The sequence below is a fragment of the Pleurodeles waltl genome, chromosome 6 (genome assembly GCF_031143425.1).
Source record: "Pleurodeles waltl isolate 20211129_DDA chromosome 6, aPleWal1.hap1.20221129, whole genome shotgun sequence".
Classification (NCBI taxonomy): Eukaryota; Metazoa; Chordata; class Amphibia; order Caudata; family Salamandridae; genus Pleurodeles; species Pleurodeles waltl.
This window is the reverse complement of record NC_090445.1, coordinates 65,370,149-65,396,866: the sequence shown is the minus strand read 5'-3', so window position 1 is coordinate 65,396,866 and position 26,718 is coordinate 65,370,149. Positions and strand designations below refer to the sequence as shown.

Below are 26,718 nucleotides of genomic sequence, written 5' to 3'. Positions count from 1 at the left end.
AAGTTTCAGCAGATCTTTTAAGACTTATTAGGCATTGGAACCTTAGAATGTGTTTATGTTAGTTTGTCCAAAATGATTTTAATAGTAATGTTTTCTTATTTGTTTTAATTTGAGAATGTCCTATATAAGATTCGTTGCTATAATGAATATGAACTCGTATTTCAGATATGATCTTTTTATATTGGTTTTATCGATATTGTGGTTTTATGGATTTGTTTTCAATCCGAAATAAACATAATAATCATTTAAAGAAGTACATTTCTGTGGAGTTCTAGTCGAACTGCCATCAAACTCTAAATAAGTCCAGGGACGGCTCCTCTGCTATGGCGGAGGAGCATTCCCCCCCCCCCCCTCCATCACCAGCTGCTGCAAACCTTTAACAACGAAATGATAATAAGCTATGTTTATTGTCGTTTCATTGCTAAAGGGGCAGAACATGGGGGATGATAGGGATAAGGGGAGTGCAGTATGCACTCCCCTCAGTGCGCATGTGTGTATGGCCGGCCGTCTCTGACTGTGATCTCTCCAATCCGGCACTGTGTTGCCGGGCTGGAGAGAAACGGCACAGGCTCCTAGTCTTCCTGGCTGGGTGCTCCAGCCAATCCTAATGCTGCTTTGAGCAATGTCAGGATTGGCCGCAGGGCAGGCTGGGAGCCTGTGCTGCCTGCTGAGGGTATGTAGGAGCGGCAAGGCACGGCGCGCAGGTATGTTGTTTTATTTTTTATTTTTATTTTATTATTATTCCCCCCCGCCCACCACCAGCCGCTCTGCCCCGCGAGATGCTACTGAATAAGTCCCTAATCTGGAATTCATCTGTGTTCCTAAATCAAAGATGAATTACTGGTAGGTTACATTGCAGGGCTACATATGGTTCTAGACTAAGCTTCATTGATATATTTGATCCATAGATGAAGACGTTTCCTCTGACATTTAGTCAATCTAAAAAAACAACTGTTTGTTCCAGATCAGATAGAATCTGTAAGTACTAACAGAATCCTCTGCCTACAGAATGCCTACAGAATTCATTTGCAGTCTCTTCATTTACAATACTGATGTTATCAATCTTGTTGAGATGCGATATGGTGCCAAAACACTGCTTAGGTTGCTCACTGCCACCATATGAGACATATCAAAATAATTTCATAAATATTTGTATCTTTTCCACCCAATTATCCTTGTCCTGTCCTTGTCTTCTGCTATTACTGTGACATTTGATAAAGACATGTATGAATAAATGCATGAGTGATTTAGTCTTGATATCCAACTACATAGCTTATCCAGAATAACTTATTAAATGGTTCTCCTTTCTGCAGAATCCTGCCAAGATGTTTCGCATGATCTTCTTTCTGAGAATTGGTCTTCTCATTTTCGCCACCCTCACCATGATGTGGATATCCAGCAGGCAGCCATGTGAAATCTCAGACAGACCTTCCAAGACACACATCCTCATCCTCACCTCTTGGAGGTCAGGGTCCTCCTTTGTTGGTCAGCTTTTCAACCAGAACCCCAATGTTTTCTACTTGATAGAACCTACATGGCATGTGTGGGCCAGCATGCCCAATGAGTCTTTCCAACTTCTCCAGATGCCTGTGAGGGACCTCCTAAGATCCATCTTCATGTGTGACATGTCAACCTTTCAACCATATATTAAACGTTACAAGTTTATCACAGACCTGTTTATGTGGCATGACAGCCGGGCTCTATGCTCCCCACCAGCCTGCAATGCATTCAACCGATCAGATATCGTCAACCGGGAGATGTGTTTCCAAAGATGCGGCAAAATATCTTTTCCAATGGTGGAGGAAACCTGCAACACATATAGTCACATTGTGCTGAAGACTGTCAGGATCATGGACCTAAATGTTTTGTACCCACTTCTGAAAGACCCACAGCTGAATCTGAAGATCATCCATTTGGTGCGTGACCCTAGGGGTGTTCTCCTATCACGGGAACACTTTAAAGGCTTGTATCGTGATGATAAAACAATAACAGGAACCAAAGATAAACTTGCTGATAGATTCCATGTCATGCAGGAGATTTGTGCAGCCCAAGTAAGAATATATAAATCGGCCATACAGAACCCACCTGACTTCCTCAAGGATCGCTATGTAATGGTGCGCTATGAAGACCTGGTGAATAACCCAGTGGGCCATATAAAAGACTGGTACAGTTTTGTAGGCCTCAATATGTCACCTAAGCTTGAGTCATGGATCCAAAATATCACCCATAGTGAGATACCGAAGGAACGCAACTTCCTACCCCTATCCGGCGACTCTGCGAAAATTGCCCAACAGTGGCGAAAGAATCTTAACTTTACAAATGTGGAAAAGGTACAAGCGATCTGCAAGCAAGAGATGGATCTGTTTGGGTATAGGATGGTTAACACTACGGAGGAACAGAAAAACATGTCATTGGACATCCTCACCCCACTAAGAACAAACCACTGATTTATACATAGCTAAGAGAACCTATTTATGAAGTGGAACTTCCAAGACTGGGAAGCATGTGTTCATTTTCTGGACCTTGGCCAATATTCTGTAACATAGGGACTAATGATAAGGAACTCAATGTTGTTGTGGCATTTAGTGACACTGCTGCACACATCATGGGAATCCAGAGATAGGATAGGATCTGAATTTGTGAAAGCTTTCCACTGACTACCAGTGACACCAACTGAACATTACGAAAGCAATCCTTACAGCAGCAGTCTTACACAAAATAACACACAAAGATCTGCACTAGAACAAAACTTTCAGTTTAGCCCTAAGGCACATATTTTCAATATGGTATATGATGGTAGGTGGAGATTTGTGATGCTCATATGCAATTCCAAATTGTCACACAAAACCTTTATGTAACTGACACCGTATGGTTTAGTGCTAGAAGGAATAGCACATATATGCAATGGGAACATGATGTTATTTCAGCTTGACTGAATGCTGCAATCATTTTTATGTGCAGAGTTGGTGGCTGATAGGAGAAGCAGTAAGCTAGATGATGCAGCAAATTGTGGAGGTAATCAAGTGCAAGTGTGGGCTGTTGAAATGATGGTCACAATATTGAGGTCATAATATCAACCTGCACCTATATTGAGTCCACAATATTAACTGCTTGACTAGCATTCTGATGAGCTTATACAGGGAAGTATAGAAATACTGTTCTTAAATCCACATCTACATATCTTGACAATATGTTTCAAGGAGATATAGTGGAGTCGATATAAGTGCAGGTCGATATTAAAACTTCAGTATTGTAGTGGAAAGCTCCATGGTGGAGATCATCAGGACTTAGGTTAGTAACGAAACAAGGTGTTCACAGAAAGTAGAATTCCTCCATTGTCCCACTTCTTCACTAGTGTAATTTAACTATTCAGTTAAAGTTGATATTTTATTTTTATATTTTAATAAAAGGCTTTAAAGGTCTCATACACAGCAGTTTTAAGGCTGTAATGTTAATAGAAAACACAAGCACATGTCAAGCATATCAGTGAACAGAAACTAGTACTGTTTACATAAACGCATTTAAATATTTAAATAAAAGTGCCCAGAGGCTGAAATTGTTTTAATGATAACTTACTTAGACAGATTCCAGCTGATAGGAATGGTTGAAAAACAAGGATCTGGGGGGAAAAACGTATAAAAGAAGTGGTTACCTTCGATCATGGAGTCAGATGTGCAAAGATGCTGATCGCAAAAAGACCAGTGTTTTTAAGACCAGTATCTAACTTTGCCAGCCGATCAGTTCGCAAAAGCCTGAATCAGAATGGATCACAGTCCAACCTACTTAATTAATATTATGAGGAGGGTCACAAATTGTAACTTACGCCAATTGGTCATAATCACAGGGATGGTGACCGGCAAGAGTTAGTAGAGCATCATCCCTGTAATTCAAAACTAAAACATTTTTGTAATAAAACAGCCTGGTTTCCTCAAAGAAAATAGGGATGCTTTCAAAAAACATCTTTTAGAAAGGTTTCAGTGAGAGTTGGCAGTGGTGGTCCTCTGAACAACAGCCTAACCTCCCTAAAATGTTTACCCCAGTTCCCAAAGGGGAAGGGGCGTTAAGGAGAAACTTCCCATTTGTGAATAAGTTACCACCCCAGCTTTGGAGTCATTTGCCTTTTAATGGTTTGTGATGGGAATTCAGCGAAAACAACATTGATGCCCCTGAAAGATGAATCACAGTTGCGAAGCGATGCCCACGACACAGTATCCTGTAGAAAACCCTTTTTAGGAGCCGATAAAACATTTTCGACTCCTAATGGTACATGGCAAAACACATGCTGCAGTCGCAAACACCAAACTGGAGAACTTGTGCCCCCCAAAGGATTTTGTACATCTAACCACGAGTCTGTTCCTGACTCCCTTACCTCTTCTTGATGGTGCTGCTTGTAGCCACCCAAGGCCACTTCTTCTTTTCTGTGGTTTGTGGTGCTTGAGTAGGGATTGTTGCCTGTTTGTAGTCAGCAGTCAATGATTTGGAATTATTTATTATGTACGAATGCTTGGATATGTATGTATTGATATATGGGTGTATTGTTAAATATGCAGGCCAGTCCAGCTAGGAAGCAGTGGGGCTATGTGTATAGTGGCTGGGTGTGGTGGTGATTCTAGATTCCACGCATTAGGTCCTGGAAGTGGTAAGATACCTTACATATGTAGCGAAGGGCAGAGGCGCTTGGAGGTTCTTACCGGTGATAAAGTAGGTACATCTTGAAGACATGCTTTGCAGTGTCCTGAGATTAGAGGCCATGCCCTGCAACTTTTGATGCTATATGAACAAGGAAGAGATCGTAGCTAAAGGCCACACACAATCTCCACAAACTGTGACAAAAGCATTGCCCTGTGGGCACCCCAGGTACAGGTTCTAGATGAAAGGCATGGCCACAAGGCATACCTTGAATTACTGTGGATAAGGGTACAAGGCAGATGGTGTGGCAAAGGCCATGCCCAGCTCCAAGTCCTCAAGGGGTAAGGCTCTAGGTCGTGCCATGCAGGTACTGAGAGCAAGTGTGTTGAACACAGAGCAGGACCTTGGCCGTGCCATGTATTCAGACCCTAGGGTACCAGTGGACAATGTACACCATTACATAACTCTACATTTTAAATGACAAATCTTCGTTAAAGGGCATTTATTGTTCTCTACTAATATGACAAAATAGCCCATGGATAAAAAAGTTAAGAAAATGTATTCGAGTAACCCCACCGGAAAGGACAATAAAGTTTTGATATAAAACCCTAAAAACACAAAGACATTCTGCAGCTATATGCAGCGACACAACCATTGACACTCGTTCATCATGTCGTATCACACACAGCACCACAGGTGACATAAATAATGCCATCATCGTAATATCACTGGCGAGATTATATATTTTACGATTAATCAGACTGTTGATGTCATCACAGATGCGGCACCAGTTCACACATTTCACATTTGACGGAATAGTCCAAGCATTTACCTTTCCAGGTACACAGTGGACATTTCTTGGACTATGACAACGCTTTTCAGGACATGATGGCAGATTCTTGGTGGGGGCCCATCCATATCTTCCGGGGTCAAGAAGAATACTCAGTCCACAAGGCCCTTGGCATACTGGTCTCCCTGATTACAGATGTTGCTTCCGAGAGGATGCAGAATGTGTTAAACTAATGGTGGTGTGCACTGGTTTTATAATGAGCAAAGCACCCGCAAAAAAGTAAAGAGAAATAAACAATTATTTTGTAGTGTTCATGGCGTGTCTTTCGTTTGCTCTAAGGACAGACAAGAACAGACTGGATGCTCTCTGTCTTCCTATAGACTAGGGCCCATATTTATACTTCTTAAGCGTCGCATTTGCGCAGCTTTTTGACGCAAAAGCGGCGCAAACTTACAAAATGCAATTGTATTTTGTAAGTTTGCATTGCTTTTGCGTCAGAAAACGACGCAAATGCGACGCTAAAAAAGTATAAATAAGGGCCTAGGTTTTCTAATTGAATACTAGATAACAAGCACCAGATTAAAAGCACAAAAAACTGAAAACAGAAAGGAGCAGAGTTTGGCAGAAAAAAGGTAAACAAATATGAGGATTGAGATGACTAAACAGGGTGTTAGTTGAATTAGGGCAAATGCAACCCAGCGATGCCCTGCTGTCTTGAATTTAGCCACCCACTTCCCCCATCTGGGTCCTCTTTGGCCATTATACTTACCTCTGTAAGAACACTCCAAAGGGATATTGTTTTCAGCTCCTTTCACAACGACATTTCATGTTCTTGACATTTTACAACAACCACGTTTTTTAATTGGAGTCTTTTTACTATTCTGGCACGTTACTATGATGGATTTTCACTACATTGATATTTGTCAACAAATATTTTTTTCTTTTTATGCCAACATGTTATTTCCTTCTTTGCAAACACCGAGACAATCGTGGTACTCACTTTTCACAGCCCGTTTTTTCCTAACAAGTATAGCACATTATAATTCAGTATTGAAAAGCATGCGGTTTTATACTTTTGTTTTTTACATCCTTTATTTTATACGTTCTTGGTGTTTACATCCTCGGTGTTTTATACCCTTTGTTTTTCCTAAGCTTGAATTTTTACCCCTTTGCCTCATCGGTCATGTTTTTGATACCTAACTTTTGGGCTGAGAGTCTGAAATGAAGTTAGAAACGCAGAATATGACGAGAGAGGCGCTCGTGAAGACATAAAAAGTAGAAAGCAAACAACAAACTCTCCAGAAATGGAGCTAAACGGTCAAGGATAATTTCTGTCAACAAACCGAAGAGAGATCATTATGTAAGTGAGGAGCTGTAGTGCAAAACAGTAACAGCTCAGTGGGAAGAGATTTCAGTTTGAATTTATTTCCCAGGTGCTTTCGGCATCAATATCTTTCACACAAGTATGTCTATGTTAAGGGCCAGATTTACAAGGCTCTATTGCCCCCGGAGCGTTACTTTGTGCGATGCTCCTATGGGGCTAACCACTGCTCCATATTTTCATGGAGGTGTGATGCCACCTTTTGTGGTTTTACTCCTCCTTGTAAATATGGGCCCCTCTGATGCAGTTTTCTGCGTCAGAGGGACGTGCAATGGGTGTTGCACAGGGCGTTCCATTGTAACACCCATTGCTTTTGACCCTGCCCTAGATTTACAAGAAATTCTGCAGCACACATAGAAGTGCCAAATCACCATTGTAGATTATTTAAATGCAAGAAGGGACACCTTCCTGCACATAAACAATCAGTTAGCCTTTGCAGGAGGCACCTCTATGTTGACCCCTGGGTACATTTGACAATAAATCCAATACTGGTACCAGTTTGGATTTGTCATCCCGAGTTGTTTGATATCAAACAACCCAGGGTTCAGAGTGGCCATCATGTAGCTGTGAAACTCGTGTTGACCAGTGTCCAGCACATGTATTAAAATGGCTGCTCTGTTTACTTACTGTGTCCCAGGTTTGGCAAGGACATAGTGGGGGCATATTGCTCGTGCAGCTATGCCCTCCCAGGAAATATAGTGCACCCTGCCTTAGGGCTGGAAAGGCCTGCCAGAGGGGTGCATTATCCATTGTGCATGCAGTGCATAGTGGACAGGGCACACAGGCAGTGTGCCATGTCGAGTTTGTGTTTTAGGTTTGTACCAGAGCACTCAGCCTACAATGGTAGGACTGGATGCCTATGGATGCATTGCCCTAGAGGGTGGCACAATCAGTGCTGCTGCCTTCAGGGGCCTACCCTTAGTACCTCATGCCCTGGGTACCTAGGTACCATTTACTAGGTACTTATAGTAACAGATAAAGGTGTTGCCAATTGTCCAATGCATCACAACAGTTTAGGGAAATAACCCTGACCCAGGGAACCTGATTAGCTGGTGCCCTGGGCACTAACAACTGCTAGGCTAGGGGTCTTTTCTCACTGGATTGAGGTCTCCCTTTGTAGAAAGAGATTTACACTGCCCCTTCAACAAAGGAAAAAGAAAAGGGATGCAGGCCGTTAGACTCCCCAGCGAACAGCCTGGTTAATGTTGCTGAGGTTCATGTCTTGACTCTTAACTAAGAAGAGGTTGCCAACGCAATAGCAGTAATGCCTCAAGATAAGACTCTCGGGCCTGATGGAGTCTGGCAGATTTATTCAAGACCGTCCAGCTTAATGGGTGAAAATCCTCACCCATGTGCTGAACTCTGCCAGCAAGTCCGGCCTCGCAGAGTCTTGGATGAAATCTATAATAATTCCAGTACTTAAGAAGGGTACTAGATCAGATCCCAAGTGTTACAGGCCCATTTCGTTAATTGATTTGGTGGTCAAGCTCATGGGAGAGTGACCCTTGCTAGGTTAACCTCCTGGCTGGATAAAACAATGTTATCTCTATACTGCAATATGAGTTTAGACCAGGTATGGCCACTCTTGATCAATGCCTCAACTTACATCTGATCATAGAAAAATACACAGTAATTAAGGGAGGCATGTTACACCTTGCGTTCATGGATTTAACATCAGCCTTTGACAGGGTAAACAGGTCAAAACTCTGGCCCCTGTTCCTGGACCTGGGAATGGCCTGTGAGATTGTTAACGTTTTGCATGATTTACATCTTGATTTATCAGCCTCAGTGAGGTAAAACATGAATGGAAGCCTGTCGCCATCCTTCACTGTAAATTGGGGCATCAGATAAGGTTGTATTTTAGCTCCATTGTTTTTCACTCTGTATGTGGGTTCTAATTTATGTGCAACCAATACTGATATTCCACGTATTGTCTCATATTTAATTCCCACCCTACTATAAGTGGATGATGCTGTGTTATTGGTTAGAACAGGGGTACGGTTGAAAAGGCTCCTTGATTGCTTTGTGGACTTCATGAACTCGCTTGATCTGAGTACCAACTACACCAAATCTCACATTATGATCATCGGCCAGAAGCAGAATAATAAGATCCTGAAGAAATGATATGGGGTAGGGTTGAGGTCTCCAGGGTTAATGCTTTTTCATACCTGGGTGTGATTTTTGATGACAGGGGCTCCTAGTCCGCAGTAAGGAAGGTCAAGAGAAATTCCATGGCTAAAGTGGTCACAGCTGTTTTTGACTTCACTAGAAGACTTGGCTCTTAGCCCATCCAGGCCATCCTAAAAGTATATATTTTAAAATGTATTGTACTTAGTACTTACGGATGTGATATTTTAAGATACAAGCCCATGCCTGAATTGAAGGTTGTAGAGAACAAGTTTTTGAGAAGACTGATAAGGGTCCCCCAGCCTACAGATTCTTTTATTGCTCAAAGCGAGTTGGGAGCTGAATACATCTCTAGACTCCTAGCCCTGGGCCCAGTGCTGAGGTGGCTCAGGTTTTGGACTAATCCTGAACTCAGTTTAAAGCATATTGTTCTTAAGGATTGTCTAGCACTGCAAAAAGGTAACAGCATCTTGTGGCTCAACTATTTTAGATCGGTCATGACTTTTTTAGCTCCCCCTGAACTGTTTAGCTCCCCCTGAACTGTTTAGCTCCCCCAAAATGCCTTGTACTTGTGATAACTTCTCACCGCAAGATACCATGCACTCCGTTATGTTCTCTGATCATTACAGTGCCCTAAGACAAAATAATATTATCCCACTATTAAGAGGGATGGACTTTGTACAGGTTAAACCTGCCCTTTTGTTTTTACAGATGATGACAAGTGTTAACGTTACGTAGCTTTCTATCAGGGGCTTTGCGATTAAGAAAGAAACAATTAGCCCTGATGGATCCTCAGTCCTAACGCCTTTGTCATTTTTAATGGGAATAAAAGGAGCCCTTTATACCTTTGTTAGAATGGATTTTCTGGATTCCTTTTTAATTGTTTTGCCATTATCTTTAGCATTTGTGAATATTTTTAGATACTTTTAATGCACAATGTATATTCTTCTTTTAAGGTTTTAAATAGTCGTATAAAGAATAATTGACTGACTGACTGAAGAAAGAAGCTACCTTGTACTGAAGATTCCAGATTTATTACTGTGCACAAGGAACTTTGCAACAGTCCCCCTTTAAACATGTTGAAATTGGCATAAATCTGATTGTCTCAATTAATTTTCCTATAAGGTCATAGTATATGGGGCGGTGTTGGACTTTTTGCCTTACACAGGGTCATCCCCAGTCTTTTTGCCTCCTTCCTCCTGGTTTTTCTGACCTCTCGCTGTTGGCTCTAGGACTCTGAGCACTTTATCACTGCTGACCAGTGCTAAAGTGCAGGTGCTCTCCCATCTAAAGTTGGTATGATTGGCTTATACCTAATTGGCATATTTAATTTACCTATAAGTCCCTTGTACAGTGGTATCTCTATACCCAGGGCCTGTAAATTAAATACTTCTAGTGGGCCTGCAGCGCTGCTTGCGCCACCCACTGAAGTAGACTTTCAAAACCTGTCTCAGGCCTGCTAGCGCAGGGCCTGTGTGGGCAGTTTTCTGCCACAGGGACCTGGCATCTAAATTTACTTGCCGGCCCAGAACTCCCCTTTTACTACATGTAAGTCACCCCTAAGGTACGCCGTAGCTAGCCCTATGGGCAGGGTGCCATGTATGTAGAAAGGCAGGACATGTGTTTAATATTTCATGGCCTGTCCTAGTAGTGACAAACAGCCTAACTTGGTGTCTCACTGCTGTGAGTGCTGCCTTCTCATAGGATTACATTAGAAATGCCCTGCCTTATGTGTAAGGGGTATTGTCTGATTTATGAGGGGTAGCGTAGGCATGTTTAGTATGGTTGTGATGGTGATAATAAATGCTGCTTACTGGAGTGGGTGTATTTTTTATTACTATCACAGAAATGCCACTTCTAGAAAGTGCGCATTTATCTGTGCTTATGACTGGTGTTTTGCAGCTTGACTCCAATCCACGTCTGGGCAGAGTGACAGTTGGGGCTTTGTGCATACTTTTCAGACAGCCTGGACACAGGGAGGATGGAGGTGTCACAGAGGTGCATCTGTGTGAGAAAGCAGCCTCTTTCTAGCCTTGTTACCCCCACTTTAGGCCTGTTTGTGAGTGTATGTCAGGGTGTTTTCACTGTCTCACTGGGATCCTGCCAGCCAGGGCCCAGTGCTCATAGTGAAAACCCTATGTTTTCAGTATGTTTGTTATGTGTCACTGGGACCCTGCTAGTCAGGACCCCAGTGCTCATAAGTTTGTGACCTATAGGTATGTGTTCCCTGTGTGATGCCTAACTGTCTCACTGAGGCTCTGCTGACCAGAACCTCAGTGGTTATGCTCTCTCATTTCTTTTCAATTTGTCACTAACAGGCTAGTGACCAATTTTACCAATTTACATTGGCATACTGGAACACCCTTATAATTCCCTAGTATATGGTACTAAGGTACCCAGGGTATTGGGGTTCCAGGAGATCCCTATGGGCTGCAGCATTTCTTTTGCCACCCATAGGGAGCTCTGACAATTCTTACACAGGCCTGCCACTGCAGCCTGAGTGAAATAACGTCCACGTTATTTCACAGCCATTTTACACTGCACTTAAGTAACTTATAAGTCACCTATATGTCTAACCTTTACCTGGTAAAGGTTAGGTGCAAAGTTACTTAGTGTGAGGGCACCCAGGCACTAGCCAAGGTGCCCCCACATTGTTCAGGGCCAATTCCCTGAACTTTGTGAGTGCGGGGACACCATTACACGCGTGCACTACATATAGGTCACTACCTATATGTAGCTTCACAATGGTAACTCCGAATATGGCCATGTAACATTTCTAAGATCATGGAATTGCCCCCTCTATGCCATCCTGGCATTATTGGTACGATTCCATGATCCCAGTGGTCTGTAGCACAGACCCTGGTACTGCCAAACTGCCTTTCCTGGGGTTTCACTGCAGCTGCTGCTGCTGCCAACCCCTCAGACAGGTTTCTGCCCCCCCTGGGGTCAAGCCAGGCTTGTCCCAGGATGGCAGAACAAAGGACTTCCTCTGAGAGAGGGTGTTACACCCTCTCCCTTTGGAAAATGGTGTGAAGGCAGGGGAGGAGTAGCCTCGCCCAGCCTCTGGAAATGCTTTCTTGGGCACAGATGTGCCCAATTCTGCATAAGCCATTCTACACCGGTTCAGGGACCCCTTAGCCCCTGCTCTGGCGCGAAACTGGACAAAGGAAAGGGGAGTGACCACTCCCCTGACCTGCACCTCCCCTGGGAGGTGTCCAGAGCTCCTCCAGTGTGCTCCAGACCTCTGCCATCTTGGAAACAGAGGTGCTGCCAGCACACTGGACTGCTCTGAGTGGCCAGTGCCACCAGGTGACGTCAGAGACTCCTTCTGATAGGCTCCTTCAGGTGTTAGTAGCCTATCCTCTCTCCTAAGTAGCCAAACCCTCTTTTCTGGCTATTTAGGGTCTCTGTCTCTGGGGAAACTTTAGATAACGAATGCAAGAGCTCATCAGAGTTCCTCTGCATCTCTCTCTTCACCTTCTGCCAAGGAATCGACTGCTGACTGCGCTGGAAGCCTGCAAAACTGCAACATAGTAGCAAAGACGACTACTGCAACTCTGTAACGCTGATCCTGCCGCCTTCTCGACTGTTTTCCTGCTTGTGCATGCTGTGGGGGTAGCCTGCCTCCTCTCTGCACCAGAAGCTCCGAAGAAATCTCCCGTGGGTCGACGGAATCTTCCCCCTGCAACCGCAGGCACCAAAAAGCTGCATTACCGGTCCCTTGGGTCTCCTCTCAGCACGACGAGCGAGGTCCCTCGAATCCAGCAACTCTGTCCAAGTGACCCCCACAGTCCAGTGACTCTTCAGTCCAAGTTTGGTGGAGGTAAGTCCTTGCCTCACCTCGCTAGACTGCATTGCTGGGAACCACGACTTTTGCAGCTACTCCGGCCCCTGTGCACTTCCGGCGGAAATCCTTTGTTCACAGCCAAGCCTGGGTCCACAGCACTCTAACCTGCATTGCACGACTTTCTAAGTTGGTCTCCGGCGACGTGGGACTCCTTTGTGCAACTTCGGCGAGCACCGTTTCACGCATCCTTGTAGTGCCTGTTTCTGGCACTTCTCTGGGTGCTACCTGCTTCAGAGAGGGCTCCTTGTCTTGCTTGACATCCCCTCTCTCTCCTCGTCCAATTTGCGACCTCCTGGTCCCTCCTGGGCCTCAGCAGCATCCGAAAACGCTAACCGCACGATTTGCAGCTAGCAAGGCTTGTTGGCGTTCTTTCGACGGGAAAACACTTCTGCACGACTCTCCACGGCGAGCGGGATCCGTCCACCAAAGGGGAAGTCTCTAGCCCTTTTTGTTCCTGCAGAAACCGCAGCTTCTTCTGTCCAGTAGAAGCTTCTTTGCACCCGCAGCTGGCATTTCCTGGGCATCTGCCCATCTCCGACTTGCTTGTGACTTTTGGACTTTGTCCCCTTGTTCCACAGGTACCCCAGATTGGAAATCCACAGTTGTTGCATTGTTGGTTGGTGTCTTTCCTGCATTATTCCTCTATCACGACTTCTTTGTCTTTTGGGGAACTTCAGTGCACTTTGCACTCACTTTTCAGGGTCTTGGGGAGGGCTAATTTTCTAACTCTCACTATTTTCTAATAGTCCCAGCGACCCTCTACAAGGTCACATAGGTTTGGGGTCCATTCGTGGTTCCCATTCCACTTTTGGAGTATATGGTTTGTGTTGCCCCTATCCCTATGTGTCCCCATTGCATCCTATTGTAACTATACATTGTTTGCACTGTTTTCTAAGACTATACTGCATATTTTTGTTATTGTGTACATATAACTTGTGTATAATTGCTATCCTCATACTGAGGGTACTCACTGAGATACTTTGGCATATTGTCATAAAAATAAAGTACCTTTATTTTTAGTATATCTGTGTATTGTGTTTTCTTATGATATTGTGCAAGTGACACTTGTGGTACTGTAGTAGCTTCACACGTCTCCTTGTTCAGCCTAAGCTGCTCTGCTAAGCTACCATTATGTATCAGCCTAAGCTGCTAGACACCCTATACACTAATAAGGGATAACTGGGCCTGGTGCAAGGTGCAAGTACCCCTTGGTACTCACTACAAGCCAGTCCAGCCTCCTACATTGGTTGTGCAGCGGTGGGATAAGTGCTTTGAGACTACTTACCACTCTTGTCATTGTACTTTTCATAAGAGAAAAATATACACAACAAGTTCAGTGTGTGTACACATTGCTAAAAAGTTTTGCATTTCCTCTTTTCACTCTTTTCTAAAGTGCTGAAAAGTAGTTCTAAACTTTCAAAAAGTTCTTAAAAGTTTAAAAAGTTTTTTTCTGTCTTTCTAAAAAGTTCTGAAAACTTTTTTCTCTTTTTCTATCACTTTAACTCTCTCTAAAAATGTCTGGCACAGGCCAAAATGTTGATCTGTCCAAACTTGCATATGATCACCTTAGCTGGAAAGGAGCAAGGAGTCTCTGCATAGAGAGAGGTTTGAGTGTAGGGAAGAATCCTTCCTTGGAATTGTTGCTTAACATGCGTAGAGAACAAGATAAGGCCATAGGGGCCACATCTGGTGAAAAAGTAGCAAATGGTTCCCAATCTGATCCAGGGACTACCCCAGGAAAAGATTCAGGAAAGAAACTCCCTAGCCTGCCCATTACTAGACAGTCTAGCATAGTTGGTAATGATGAAGAGCCACACCATACAAATAGTGTTGTCTCACATCATAGCAAAAGCATTTATTCTCACCATACAAATAGTGTTGTCTCACATCATAGCAAGAGCATTTATTCTCACCACAGTGGTAGTGATGTTTCTGTTAGCCAAGCTGTTAGGGTGGCTTCTGTAAGGGACAGGTCTCCTTCTGTTCATTCTTCTGTGTCTAAGAATGTCCCTCCCACCAACCCTGATGACAGAATGTTAGAAAGGGAACTCAACAAGTTGAGAGTGGAACAAACCAGACTGAAGCTTAAAAAGCAACAGCTGGATTTGGATAGACAGTCTTTTGAACTAGAGAACGAAAGACAGAAGTTGGGTTTAGATACCCATGGTGGCAGCAGCAGTATTCCCCATAGTCATCCTGTAAAAGAGCATGATTCCAGGAATCTGCACAAGATAGTTCCCCCTTATAAGGAGGGGGATGACATTAACAAGTGGTTTGCTGCACTTGAGAGGGCCTGTGTTGTACAGGATGTCCCTCAAAGGCAGTGGGCTGCTATCCTATGGCTATCATTTAGTGGAAAAGGTAGGGATAGGCTCCTTACTGTGAAAGAAAGTGATGCCAATAATTTTACAGTTCTTAAGAATGCACTCCTGGATGGTTATGGCTTAACCACTGAACAATACAGGATAAAGTTCAGAGAGACCAAAAAGGAGTCTTCACAAGACTGGGTTGATTTTGTTGACCATTCAGTGAAGGCCTTGGAGGGGTAGTTAAATGGCAGTAAAGTTACTGATTTTGAAAGCCTGTATAACTTGATCCTGAGAGAGCATATTCTTAATAATCGTGTGTCTGATTTGTTGCACCAGTACCTGGTAGACTCTGATCTGACCTCTCCCCAAGAATTGGGAAAGAAGGCAGACAAATGGGTCAGAACAAGGGTGAACAGAAAAGTTCATACAGGGGGTGACAAAGATGGCAATAAGAAGAAAGATGGTGAAAAATCTCAAGATAAGCATGGGGATAAGGGTAAAACCAAAGATCCTTCTTCAAATCTTAAACACTCTTTAGAGGGTGGGGATAAAACAAATTCTTCCTCTTCTTCTCAACCCACACACATTAAAAAGCCTTGGTGCTTTGTGTGTAAAAACAAAGGCCATAGGCCAGGGGATAAGTCCTGTCCAGGTAAACCCCCTGAGCCTACCACCACTAATACATCAAGCTCTAGTGCCCCTAGCAGTAGTGGTACTAGTGGTGGGACTGCTGGCAACAGTCAAGTTAAGGGTGTAGTTGGGTTCACTTATGGGTCCATAGTAGAAACTGGGGTAGTCACTCCCAAGACAGTTTCTGTCACACCTAGTGGCATTGGCCTTGCCACACTGGCTGCTTGTCCCCTTACAATGGATAAGTACAGGCAGACAGTTTCAATAAATGGTGTTGAGGCCTTGGCCTACAGGGACACAGGTGCCAGTATCACTTTGGTGACTGAAAACCTAGTGCATCCTGAACAACACATCATTGGACAACAGTATAAGATTATTGATGTCCATAACTCCACTAAGTTCCTTCCCTTAGCTATAATTCAGTTTAGTTGGGGTGGAGTTACTGGCCCTAAGCAGGTGGTGGTATCACCTAGCTTACCTGTAGACTGTCTCTTAGGTAATGACCTAGAGGCCTCAGGTTGGGCTGATGTAGAGTTTTATGCCCATGCAGCCATGCTGGGCATCCCTGAGGAATTGTTCCCTCTCATTTCTACTGAAATGAAAAAGCAAAGGAGAGAAGGCCTGAAAACTCAGGATCCCTCTCCATCAACAGGTAAAAAGGGTATCACAGTATCCCCTAACCACCCTACCATGCAGGATACCATTCCTGTGGTGGGAGAAACCTCTCCTGGGGTGGCACCTGTTCCAAGGGAATCATCAGTTGGCAAAACTGTACTCCCTGAGGTAGAAGTACCTCTCTGTGGGATAACTAATATTGGTGAGAAAAAGAGCACCATTTTAGTTAACATGGAGCATCCCTCCAACCCTCCCAGAGAAACTTTAGTGCAGAAACCCTGCACTGCCTCACAACACTTAGGACAGCATCCCTGCCCTGCTCCAACTCAAGAGAAACAGCATCCCTGTTCTCTCTTCCAGCCATATGGACAAAGTTTTTGCCCAGCTATGGCTTTATTGAGACAGCATCCCTGTCTGGCATTTCCATCTTTACAAATAGGTTCAGTGGACAATTCCCATTGCTCTAAACTAAAACTTACTGATAGAAACTCTGAAAATACATCTTCACATTGTTGCTTAGCTAAAAAACTTCAAACAGGGTGGTTTACATCCCCACAGGGAAGTAACCATATAGTGGATGATAAAGGGAGTAACCAGTCTATTGCAGAGCTACTCTCTACTTATCACCACTTAGACAATAAAGTCTCAACTGGCCAAGGTTAGCCTTATTGTCCTTCGTTTGGGGGGGGGGATTGTGTGAGAAAGTAGCCTCTTTCTAGCCTTGTTACACCCACTTTAGGCCTGTTTGTGAGTGTATGTCAGGGTGTTTTCACTGTCTCACTGGGATCCTGCCAGCCAGGGCCCAGTGCTCATAGTGAAAACCCTATGTTTTCAGTATGTTTGTTATGTGTCACTGGGACCCTGCTAGTCAGGACCCCAGTGCTCATAAGTTTGTGACCTATAGGTATGTGTTCCCTGTGTGATGCCCAACTGTCTCACTGAGGCTCTGCTAACCAGAACCTCAGTGGTTATGCTCTCTCATTTCTTTTCAAATTGTCACTAACAGGCTAGTGACCAATTTTACCAATTTACATTGGCATACTGGAACACCCTTATAATTCCCTAGTATATGGTACTAAGGTACCTAGGGTATTGGGGTTCCAGGAGATCCCTATGGGCTGCAGCATTTCTTTTGCCACCCATAGGGAGCTCTGACAATTCTTACACAGGCCTGCCACTGCAGCCTGAGTGAAATAACGTCCACGTTATTTCACAGCCATTTTACACTGCACTTAAGTAACTTATAAGTCACCTATATGTCTAACCTTTACCTGGTAAAGGTTAGGTGCAAAGTTACTTAGTGTGAGGGCACCCAGGCACTAGCCAAGGTGCCCCCACATTGTTCAGGGCCAATTCCCTGAACTTTGTGAGTGCGGGGACACCATTACACGCGTGCACTACATATAGGTCACTACCTATATGTAGCTTCACAATGGTAACTCCGAATATGGCCATGTAACATTTCTAAGATCATGGAATTGCCCCCTCTATGCCATCCTGGCATTATTGGTACAATTCCATGATCCCAGTGGTCTGTAGCACAGACCCTGGTACTGCCAAACTGCCTTTCCTGGGGTTTCACTGCAGCTGCTGCTGCTGCCAACCCCTCAGACAGGTTTCTGCCCCCCTGGGGTCAAGCCAGGCTTGTCCCAGGATGGCAGAACAAAGGACTTCCTCTGAGAGATGGTGTTACACCCTCTCCCTTTGGAAAATGGTGTGAAGGCAGGGGAGGAGTAGCCTCGCCCAGCCTCTGGAAATGCTTTCTTGGGCACAGATGTGCCCAATTCTGCATAAGCCATTCTACACCGGTTCAGGGACCCCTTTGCCCCTGCTCTGGCGCGAAACTGGACAAAGGAAAGGGGAGTGACCACTCCCCTGACCTGCACCTCCCCTGGGAGGTGTCCAGAGCTCCTCCAGTGTGCTCCAGACCTCTGCCATCTTGGAAACAGAGGTGCTGCCAGCACACTGGACTGCTCTGAGTGGCCAGTGCCACCAGGTGACGTCAGAGACTCCTTCTGATAGGCTCCTTCAGGTGTTAGTAGCCTATCCTCTCTCCTAAGTAGCCAAACCCTCTTTTCTGGCTATTTAGGGTCTCTGTCTCTGGGGAAACTTTAGATAACGAATGCAAGAGCTCATCAGAGTTCCTCTGCATCTCTCTCTTCACCTTCTGCCAAGGAATCGACTGCTGACCGCGCTGGAAGCCTGCAAAACTGCAACATAGTAGCAAAGACGACTACTGCAACTCTGTAACGCTGATCCTGCCGCCTTCTCGACTGTTTTCCTGCTTGTGCATGCTGTGGGGGTAGCCTGCCTCCTCTCTGCACCAGAAGCTCCGAAGAAATCTCCCGTGGGTCGACGGAATCTTCCCCCTGCAACCGCAGGCACCAAAAAGCTGCATTACCGGTCCCTTGGGTCTCCTCTCAGCACGACGAGCGAGGTCCCTCGAATCCAGCAACTCTGTCCAAGTGACCCCCACAGTCCAGTGACTCTTCAGTCCAAGTTTGGTGGAGGTAAGTCCTTGCCTCACCTCGCTAGACTGCATTGCTGGGAATCGCGACTTTTGCAGCTACTCCGGCCCCTGTGCACTTCCGGTGGAAATCCTTTGTGCACAGCCAAGCCTGGGTCCACGGCACTCTAACCTGCATTGCATGACTTTCTAAGTTGGTCTCCGGCGACGTGGGACTCCTTTGTGCAACTTCGGCGAGCACCGTTTCACACATCCTCGTAGTGCCTGTTTCTGGCACTTCTCTGGGTGCTACCTGCTTCAGAGAGGGCTCCTTGTCTTGCTCGACGTCCCCTCTCTCTCCTGGTCCAATTTGCGACCTCCTGGTCCCTCGTGGGCCTCAGCAGCGTCCGAAAACGCTAACCGCACGATTTGCAGCTAGCAAGGCTTGTTGGCGTTCTTTCGGCGGGAAAACACTTCTGCACGACTCTCCACGGCGAGAGGGATCGTCCACCAAAGGGGATGTCTCTAGCCTTTTTCGTTCCTGCAGAAACCGCAGCTTCTTCTGTCCAGTAGAAGCTTCTTTGCACCCGCAGCTGGCATTTCCTGGGCATCTGCCCATCTCCGACTTGCTTGTGACTTTTGGACTTGGTCCCCTTGTTCCACAGGTACCCCAGATTGGAAATCCACATTTGTTGCATTGTTGGTTGGTGTCTTTCCTGCATTATTCCTCTATCACGACTTCTTTGTCTTTTGGGGAACTTCAGTGCACTTTGCACTCACTTTTCAGGGTCTTGGGGAGGGCTAATTTTCTAACTCTCACTATTTTCTAATAGTCCCAGCGACCCTCTACAAGGTCACATAGGTTTGGGGTCCATTCGTGGTTCCCATTCCACTTTTGGAGTATATGGTTTGTGTTGCCCCTATCCCTATGTGTCCCCATTGTATCCTATTGTAACTATACATTGTTTGCACTGTTTTCTAAGACTATACTGCATATTTTTGGTATTGTGTACATATAACTTGTGTATAATTGCTATCCTCATACTGAGGGTACTCACTGAGATACTTTGGCATATTGTCATAAAAATAAAGTACCTTTATTTTTAGTATATCTGTGTATTGTGTTTTTTATGATATTGTGCAAGTGACACTTGTGGTACTGTAGTAGCTTCACACGTCTCCTAGTTCAGCCTAAGCTGCTCTGCTAAGCTACCATTATCTATCAGCCTAAGCTGCTAGACACCCTATACACTAATAAGGGATAACTGGGCCTGGTGCAAGGTGCAAGTACCCCTTGGTACTCACTACAAGCCAGTCCAGCCTCCTACAATCTGCATACTGAATAGTCTTCCTGGGCTGAGAGAAGGGAGAGGCGGGGCACACCTGCATTTGTAAAGATTGTGCCCTGGCTACACACAATAGGGTCGTTAACCCCCCACTGATGTTTGGAGCCTGTGCTGAAAGGAGAGAGGGGGCACTCCCAGAACCAGTTGCAACTGGCTGGAACCTCCTCTCCCTACCATTGTAAAACACTGTAAGAACTGACTATAAGTACAGGGGAATTTTCCCCACAATTTGGAGACTCTTGGAATCATCTTGGAACTGGACACCAAAGGCTGAAAGGACTCACCAGGAACCGCCATGGACTGCTGCTGCTGTGCTGACCTGTGACCTGCCTGGTCACTGTGAAGGACTTGCCACTTGCTGCCTTTCCCTTGTGCTGGCCTGTAGCTGGGCCCTCCACCTGAGGACCTTGTCTTAAGATTCTGCTCCCCAGGGGCAGGGTGCTGTGGCCCCTGACCCCTGCATCCATTTCTTCACGAGGGGTGCTTCTCCGTGGTTGCGGCTGCCATAGCACTGATTGCAGTGCGCTTATGGAGACTTGGGAGCTCGTAGGCTCCTTGCTGCATTGTGCCCCTTTAAATAAGATCACCGCAGCAACCCGGGAAGCTGGAAGAACACTCGCGCACCGCATCGGGTGCAGGCGAGTGTCTGCTCGGGCTTCACGGCAGGACCAGAGGAAGGCGCGGGGAGTGCCCCCTTCCCCCTGGCCTCTGCGTTAGGACACTCCTTTTCTGCTGTTAGGTAAAACAGGCCTTATTGTGCCCCCCCCATTGGTGGAAGGGCCATTGGAGGCCCGGGGGGGCCCCAGAGATCGCTGGTGCCGGGAGGGGCCTCTCATTAAACCGGAGGGGGTGCGTGGTTCCCCCCTCCTGCCCTAAGTTGTTTTTGCTGGCTTAGGCCCCCCTTGTGAGGACCGGTTGAGGCCCTGGGGGGCCCCCAGTAATCACGGTCCCTGGAGGGACCTGTCTATAAAAGAGAGGAGGTGCATGTCGCCCTCCTCTGATCCCAGAGTATAAGGGAGGCCCCCGTTTTGCGCATAGGAGTGCCGGGGGCCCCATTGTTCGCCTTCTAGGCACTGGAGGTGCCTTCATCCAACCAGGTACTGTTTAAAGGACCAATATAGTTGCAATCCAAATTTCTTTCTACAGACTTCTGTTTGATTCATATATTACCTACCTGCGTTTGATGTTTTTACATATTTGTATGCAAATGTTCCTTTTATGGACATGCTTGCTAATATGTTTTTCTAACTTGCCATATGTTTTCTAATGTTCCTACTATGGGCATTTTATGATATACTTATGACAAGTGCTGTGATGTAATAACGTGTTTTCCTGACTACTGCTTATGTTGCAGAATACTGAGTAACCTGTGTGTAATTTGTGACTACTGCTAGGTTGCAGAGTAACTAATGTGTAACGTTCTGACAACTGCTAAGGTAGCAGGATAGTACTGATATGTGATGTTTGGTCTAATAATTACATTGTGTACAATACAGTATATTTTCATATAATCTGGTGTTGTGTTTCCTTTGTGGTGGCGATATTGCATCACATATGTTGTGTGTGTTGTGCAGACGCTTTACACATTGCCTCCAGGTTAAGCCTGACTGCTCGTGCCAAGCTACCAAGGGGGTGAGCAGGGGTTATCTTGGATGTGTAGCTCCCTTGCCCTGACTAGAGTGGGTAAGTTCTGCCTGGCTGAGGTGCATAGCCTAGCCAACTAGAAACCCCATTTCTAACAGGCGGGTATACACCCCTGACATGGAAAGGTTAATAACAATTGTGGACCGCAGCACCTATCGTGCCATCCACTATAGTGGCAGTGAAAACATGGCTTTAGACCTACTCTAGGTAGCCTGACAGCAGCAACTGGAACCCTGCTGCGCAGACTTGTCAAAATCTAACAGGTAGGAACATTTGATTTTAAATATTAAATATCACCCCTAATCTCACCTTTCTATCCACAAGGCAGGGTGCATACTATTTAAAAGTGTAACATGAATGGTGTTAGAAATGTCATGTCCCCTCTGTGACTAAACCCAAAACTACATTGTCACTGGCTTTCACATAGAAAAATTCAAGTAGAGATTATACACTTTAATGTATAACATTTAGGCTACAGCTCCACACTCTATTCAAAGACTTATTTTTATACTTATACAACTTCAATATAATAGTGAAGTTGGATTTTTCTTGATTGTAGTGGAAATGTAACTTTTAAAATAATCCACTCAAGGTTTATTTGCATTGAGTCTCCAACCACTGTCCAGCCTTTACTTTGCCTGCATGAGGCATAAAAGTGGTAAGAAAACTGATACCAGAGCAGTAAAACTGACCTGGGTGTGGAGAGTTGCTTTCTTCCCCTTCCAGCAAAACCAGTCAGGGTGGACCCAGTAGATTTATTAACTTCAAATAGGCCGGCTCTGTAACAAGCACATGTTAGGTGATGTCTGGAAAGGCCAAGCCTTTGTGAGGCTGGTGCCTAACCTGTGGAAGGCACACTAACCCCAAAACAAGTTTTGAGTGATCGTAGAGGAGTGGAATGCTCATTACTATGACCACACTTCTGGGTGGACACGCAGACTTTGCACATGAGAAGAATGATTTCTCCATCTTGAAATTTGAGAGTAATCGTCACTCTCAAAGTTTGAGATTGTTTGCAGTAGGAAAAAGTGAAAAGTAGGTATGGTTGCCCCAGGAACTCTTACCTCATTGGTTAGGGAGTGGAGTCCCTAGTCACCCCCACCCACTAACTGGTGCCAGGCATACATGTGGCACCTCAATGCACCCTACTTAGAGCACGTTCTGGACCTACAGAAGATCAGAAGAGGACTGGACATGTTATCTGTTACCAGTGGGCAGCAATAAAGGGCGTGGACCTGCTCCCTCCTATACCCAGGGAAAAGAAGGGGCAAGGGTCTGTTGGCTAACCTTTTGTGAGGCTACAGAGACACAACATGCTGCAAGACCCCTTTCCTTGTAGTGCCTAGCTGACCAGTAGCAAATTGACAAGGCTGGACTTTGCTTGTTGGCATTAACCTGATACCCTGAGAGTCTCTAAGTGCGTTCTGAAATCCTGGGGGCCTTAGAAGTGTACTCCTGTGTTTGTTTGAACACACAAAGAAAGTTTGGAAACTTTTGAAAACTTTTCCTCCTGAGCTGCAGCAGGACCTGCACTAAAAAGTATCTGACTGGCAGGTCCATGGCATCTGATTATATTTCAGCTTTATTTCACTTCGCTCAATGCTCCTACTATCTTAAAAAAACACAAAGTTCCATTCTGTGTTGTTACTTTCAGGGGAGACCTTCTCGGGTAGGACTTTTCTCTTCAAATAGAGTCAAAGTCCCATTCTGCTTTGAGATTTAGAAGAAATCTCAATATTGTTCTCCATAAAAGTGACAAAGTCCCTTTCTGAACTGGGACTTAAAAACTTTTTCAAACGTTTTGACTTCCAGACTTTTCACCAGGACCAATCCACTTGGTGTATCCGACCAGGGCTCCGTCACATTCGGCCTCAACTCACACTTAGGTCCCAATATACCTCTTCCTATAGACTCATTGGCGCTTTGTTTTTTTGGTGCTATTTCTACTTAAACCTATAGAAACTCATATCTCCACTTTTCCTCACTGGAGTTTATTGTTTTGATGTCATTATGTTAATTAAAATGTATTCTATTTTTCTAATTGGTTTGGGATTTGTACTGTTTGGTGTGTTGACTTTATTACTGTTTCAGTACTGCATAAATACTTTAAACATTGCCTAAGTTAGACCTCTCCGTTCTGTGCCTTAGATACTAGGGGTTTGAGCTCAGTTTAATTTAGTAACTTTGGGGTTCACACTGATATGTTACTGTCATTATTCCTTGAGGTGGACGGCCACCCAACTCAAATAATAAATACACTTTCTCACACCAGATGAGAGCACTACATCGCTTGTCTTAAGACATTTTACTGTTTTATATGGTACATGTTCTCATCAGGGGCAGATAGGAAGGTACATGTAACATTGTTTATATGCAGGCTTGCTCCTATCAATGTAGGCATTCTCGGCTTCCAAGATCACATCACAAAGATAATTATAACACTGCTTCTGAGTTAAACATTTCTAGCACATTTGGCATGTGGCACTGTGCAGAAGGCTTTTGTCACAAGGCTTTGGCAGGTGCTCACTGGGATCATGCGTCAAGTTGCTCAACAGCAGATTGGTCACCTATGCTGGAGACAAGATCCACTTAAAGTTGAACAACATTTTACATTGGTGAATGCATCGCCAGATCCCATCCATGGCTGAATGATTGCTGGCAGCAGATTGATATTAGAGGAGTAGATGGCTTTTTGCCTCAGATCCAGTTTGGGATTACTGCTTACTGAGCCTCCTTGGTAACTCCATCCAGCCTGGAATACCACAATTCCACCAAGAGGGAGGAGTAGTTCTGTAGCACAAGATTCTTTCAATTGCTGCTAATTTTCAAGCTGGTAGCCTTACTGATGTCAATATGACAGAAATGATGCCTCTTCCTCAAGACCTCAACAGTTTAGATGACCCCAAAATTGTCCTGTCCACTGAGACTTTGATATTTGTCACCAGAGAGATCCACAGCTGAGAGCAGCAAAATAAACAAAGCCTACTGTCAGATTCCAATCAGCTGCTAATTGTACAGTTCTCTCCCGTATCACTGCCTATGTGTAGGAGGCTGGCCTGGCTTGTAGTGGGTTCCAAGAGGTACTTACACTCTGTACCAGGTCCAGTTATCCCTTATTAGTGTAGAAGAGGTGTTTCTAGCAGCTTAGACTGATAGAAGGTAGCTATAGCAGAGCAGCTTAGGCTGAACTAGGAGACATGCAAAGCTCCTACTATACCACTGGTGTCCTATGCACAATATCATAACAAAATACAATACACAGATATACTAAAGATAAAGGTACTTTATTTTTATGACAATATGCCAAAAGTATCTCAGTGAGTACCCTCAATATGAGGATGCCAAATATACACAAGATATATGTACACAATACCAAAAATATGCAGTAATAGCAAAAGGAAGTAATGCAAGCAATGTAAAGTTACAATAGATTGCAGTAGGAGCACATAGGTATAGGGGCAACACAAACCATATACTCCAAAAGTGGAATGCGAACCACGAATGGACCCCAAACCTATGTGAGCTTGTAGAGGGTCGCTGGGACTGTAAGAAAACAGTGAGGGTTAGAAAAATAGCCCACCCCAAGACCCTGAAAAGTAGGTGTAAAGTGCACCTATAACCCCCAGAGAGCACAGAAGTCGTGATTGGGGGTTTCTGCAAGGAAGACCAACACCAGCAAAGCAACAACAGTGGGTTTCCGGACCGGAGTACCTGTGAAACAAGGGAACCAAGTCCAAGAGTCGCGACAATGTCGAGAGTGGGCAGATGCCCAGGAAATGCCAGCTGAGGGTGCAAGGAAGCTGCCACCGGATGGTAGAAGCTGTGGATTCTGCAAGAACGAAGAGGGCTAGAAACTTCCCCTTTGGAGGATGGATGTCCCACGATGTGAAGAAGCATGCAGAGGTGTTCCCACGCAGAAAGACCGCAAACAAGCCTTGCTAGCTGCAAGGCTTGTTTGCAGTTAGGGTTTTTGGATGGTGCTGTGGCCCAGAAGGGACCAGGATGTCGCCAATTGGATGAGGAGACAGAGGGGCGCCCAGCAAGTCAGGGAGCCCTCACAGAAGCAGACAGCACCGCAGAAGTACTGGAACAGGCACTTGGAAGAGGAGTGAACCGGAGTCCACCCGAAGACACAAAAGGGAGTCCCACGACGCCGGAGAACAACTCAGAAGGTTGTGCACTGCAGGTTAGAGTGTCGGGGACCCAGGCTTGGCTGTGCATGAAGGAAATCCTGGAAGAGTGCACAGGAGCCAGAGCAACTGCAAATCACATGGTACCCAGCAATGCAGTCTAGCGTGGGGAGGCAAGGACTTACCTCCACCAAACTTGGACTGAAGAGTCACTGGACTGTGGGAGTCACTTGGACAGAGTTGCTGAGTTCCAGGGACCACGCTCGTCTTGCTGATAGGGGACCCAGAGGACCGGTGATGTAGTCTTTTGTTGCCTGCGGTTGCAGGGGGAAGATTCCGTCGACCCACGGGAGATTTCTTCAGAGCTCCTGGTGCAAGAAGGAGGCAGGCTACCCCAGAGCATGCACCACCAGGAAACAGGCGAGAAAGCCGGCAGGATGAAGCGATACAAGGTTGCAGTAGTCGTCTTTGCTACTTTGTTGCGGTTTTGCAGGCGTCCTGAGCAGCCAGCGGTCGATCCTTTGGCAGAAGGTGAAGAGAGAAATGCAGAGGAACTCTGGTGAGCTCTTGCATTCGGTATCTGAAGAATTCCCCAAAGCAGAGACCCTAAATAGCCAGAAAAGGAGGTTTGGCTACCTAGGAAGGAGGATAGGCTAATAACACAGGTAAGAGCCTATCAGAAGGAGTCTCTGACGTCACCTCCTGGCACTGGCCACTCAGAGCAGTCCAGTGTGCCAGCAAAACCTCTGTTTCCAAGATGGCAGAGGTCTGGAGCACACTGGAGGAGCTCTGGGCACCTCCCCTGGGAGGTGCAGGTCAGGGGA

At 45.3% G+C, this 26,718-nt stretch overlaps 1 protein-coding gene across 3 annotated transcripts in view; it reads left to right on the top strand.

Moving 5' to 3' along the window:
- Positions 1 to 26,718, top strand: part of LOC138299200 (carbohydrate sulfotransferase 5-like) — a 114,705-nt gene that overhangs the window by 61,953 nt on the left and 26,034 nt on the right. For 2 of the 3 annotated variants that reach the window (XM_069237306.1, XM_069237307.1), the window contains one exon: positions 1,314 to 5,798. The exons of the other annotated variant lie outside the window; for it this stretch is intronic. In XM_069237306.1, coding sequence (XP_069093407.1) covers positions 1,326 to 2,447 — 1,122 coding nt within the window. In that variant the 5' untranslated portion in view covers positions 1,314 to 1,325 and the 3' untranslated portion in view covers positions 2,448 to 5,798. Of the gene's footprint in view, positions 1 to 1,313; positions 5,799 to 26,718 lie in introns of those variants that run through there. 3 annotated transcript variants of the gene reach the window in all.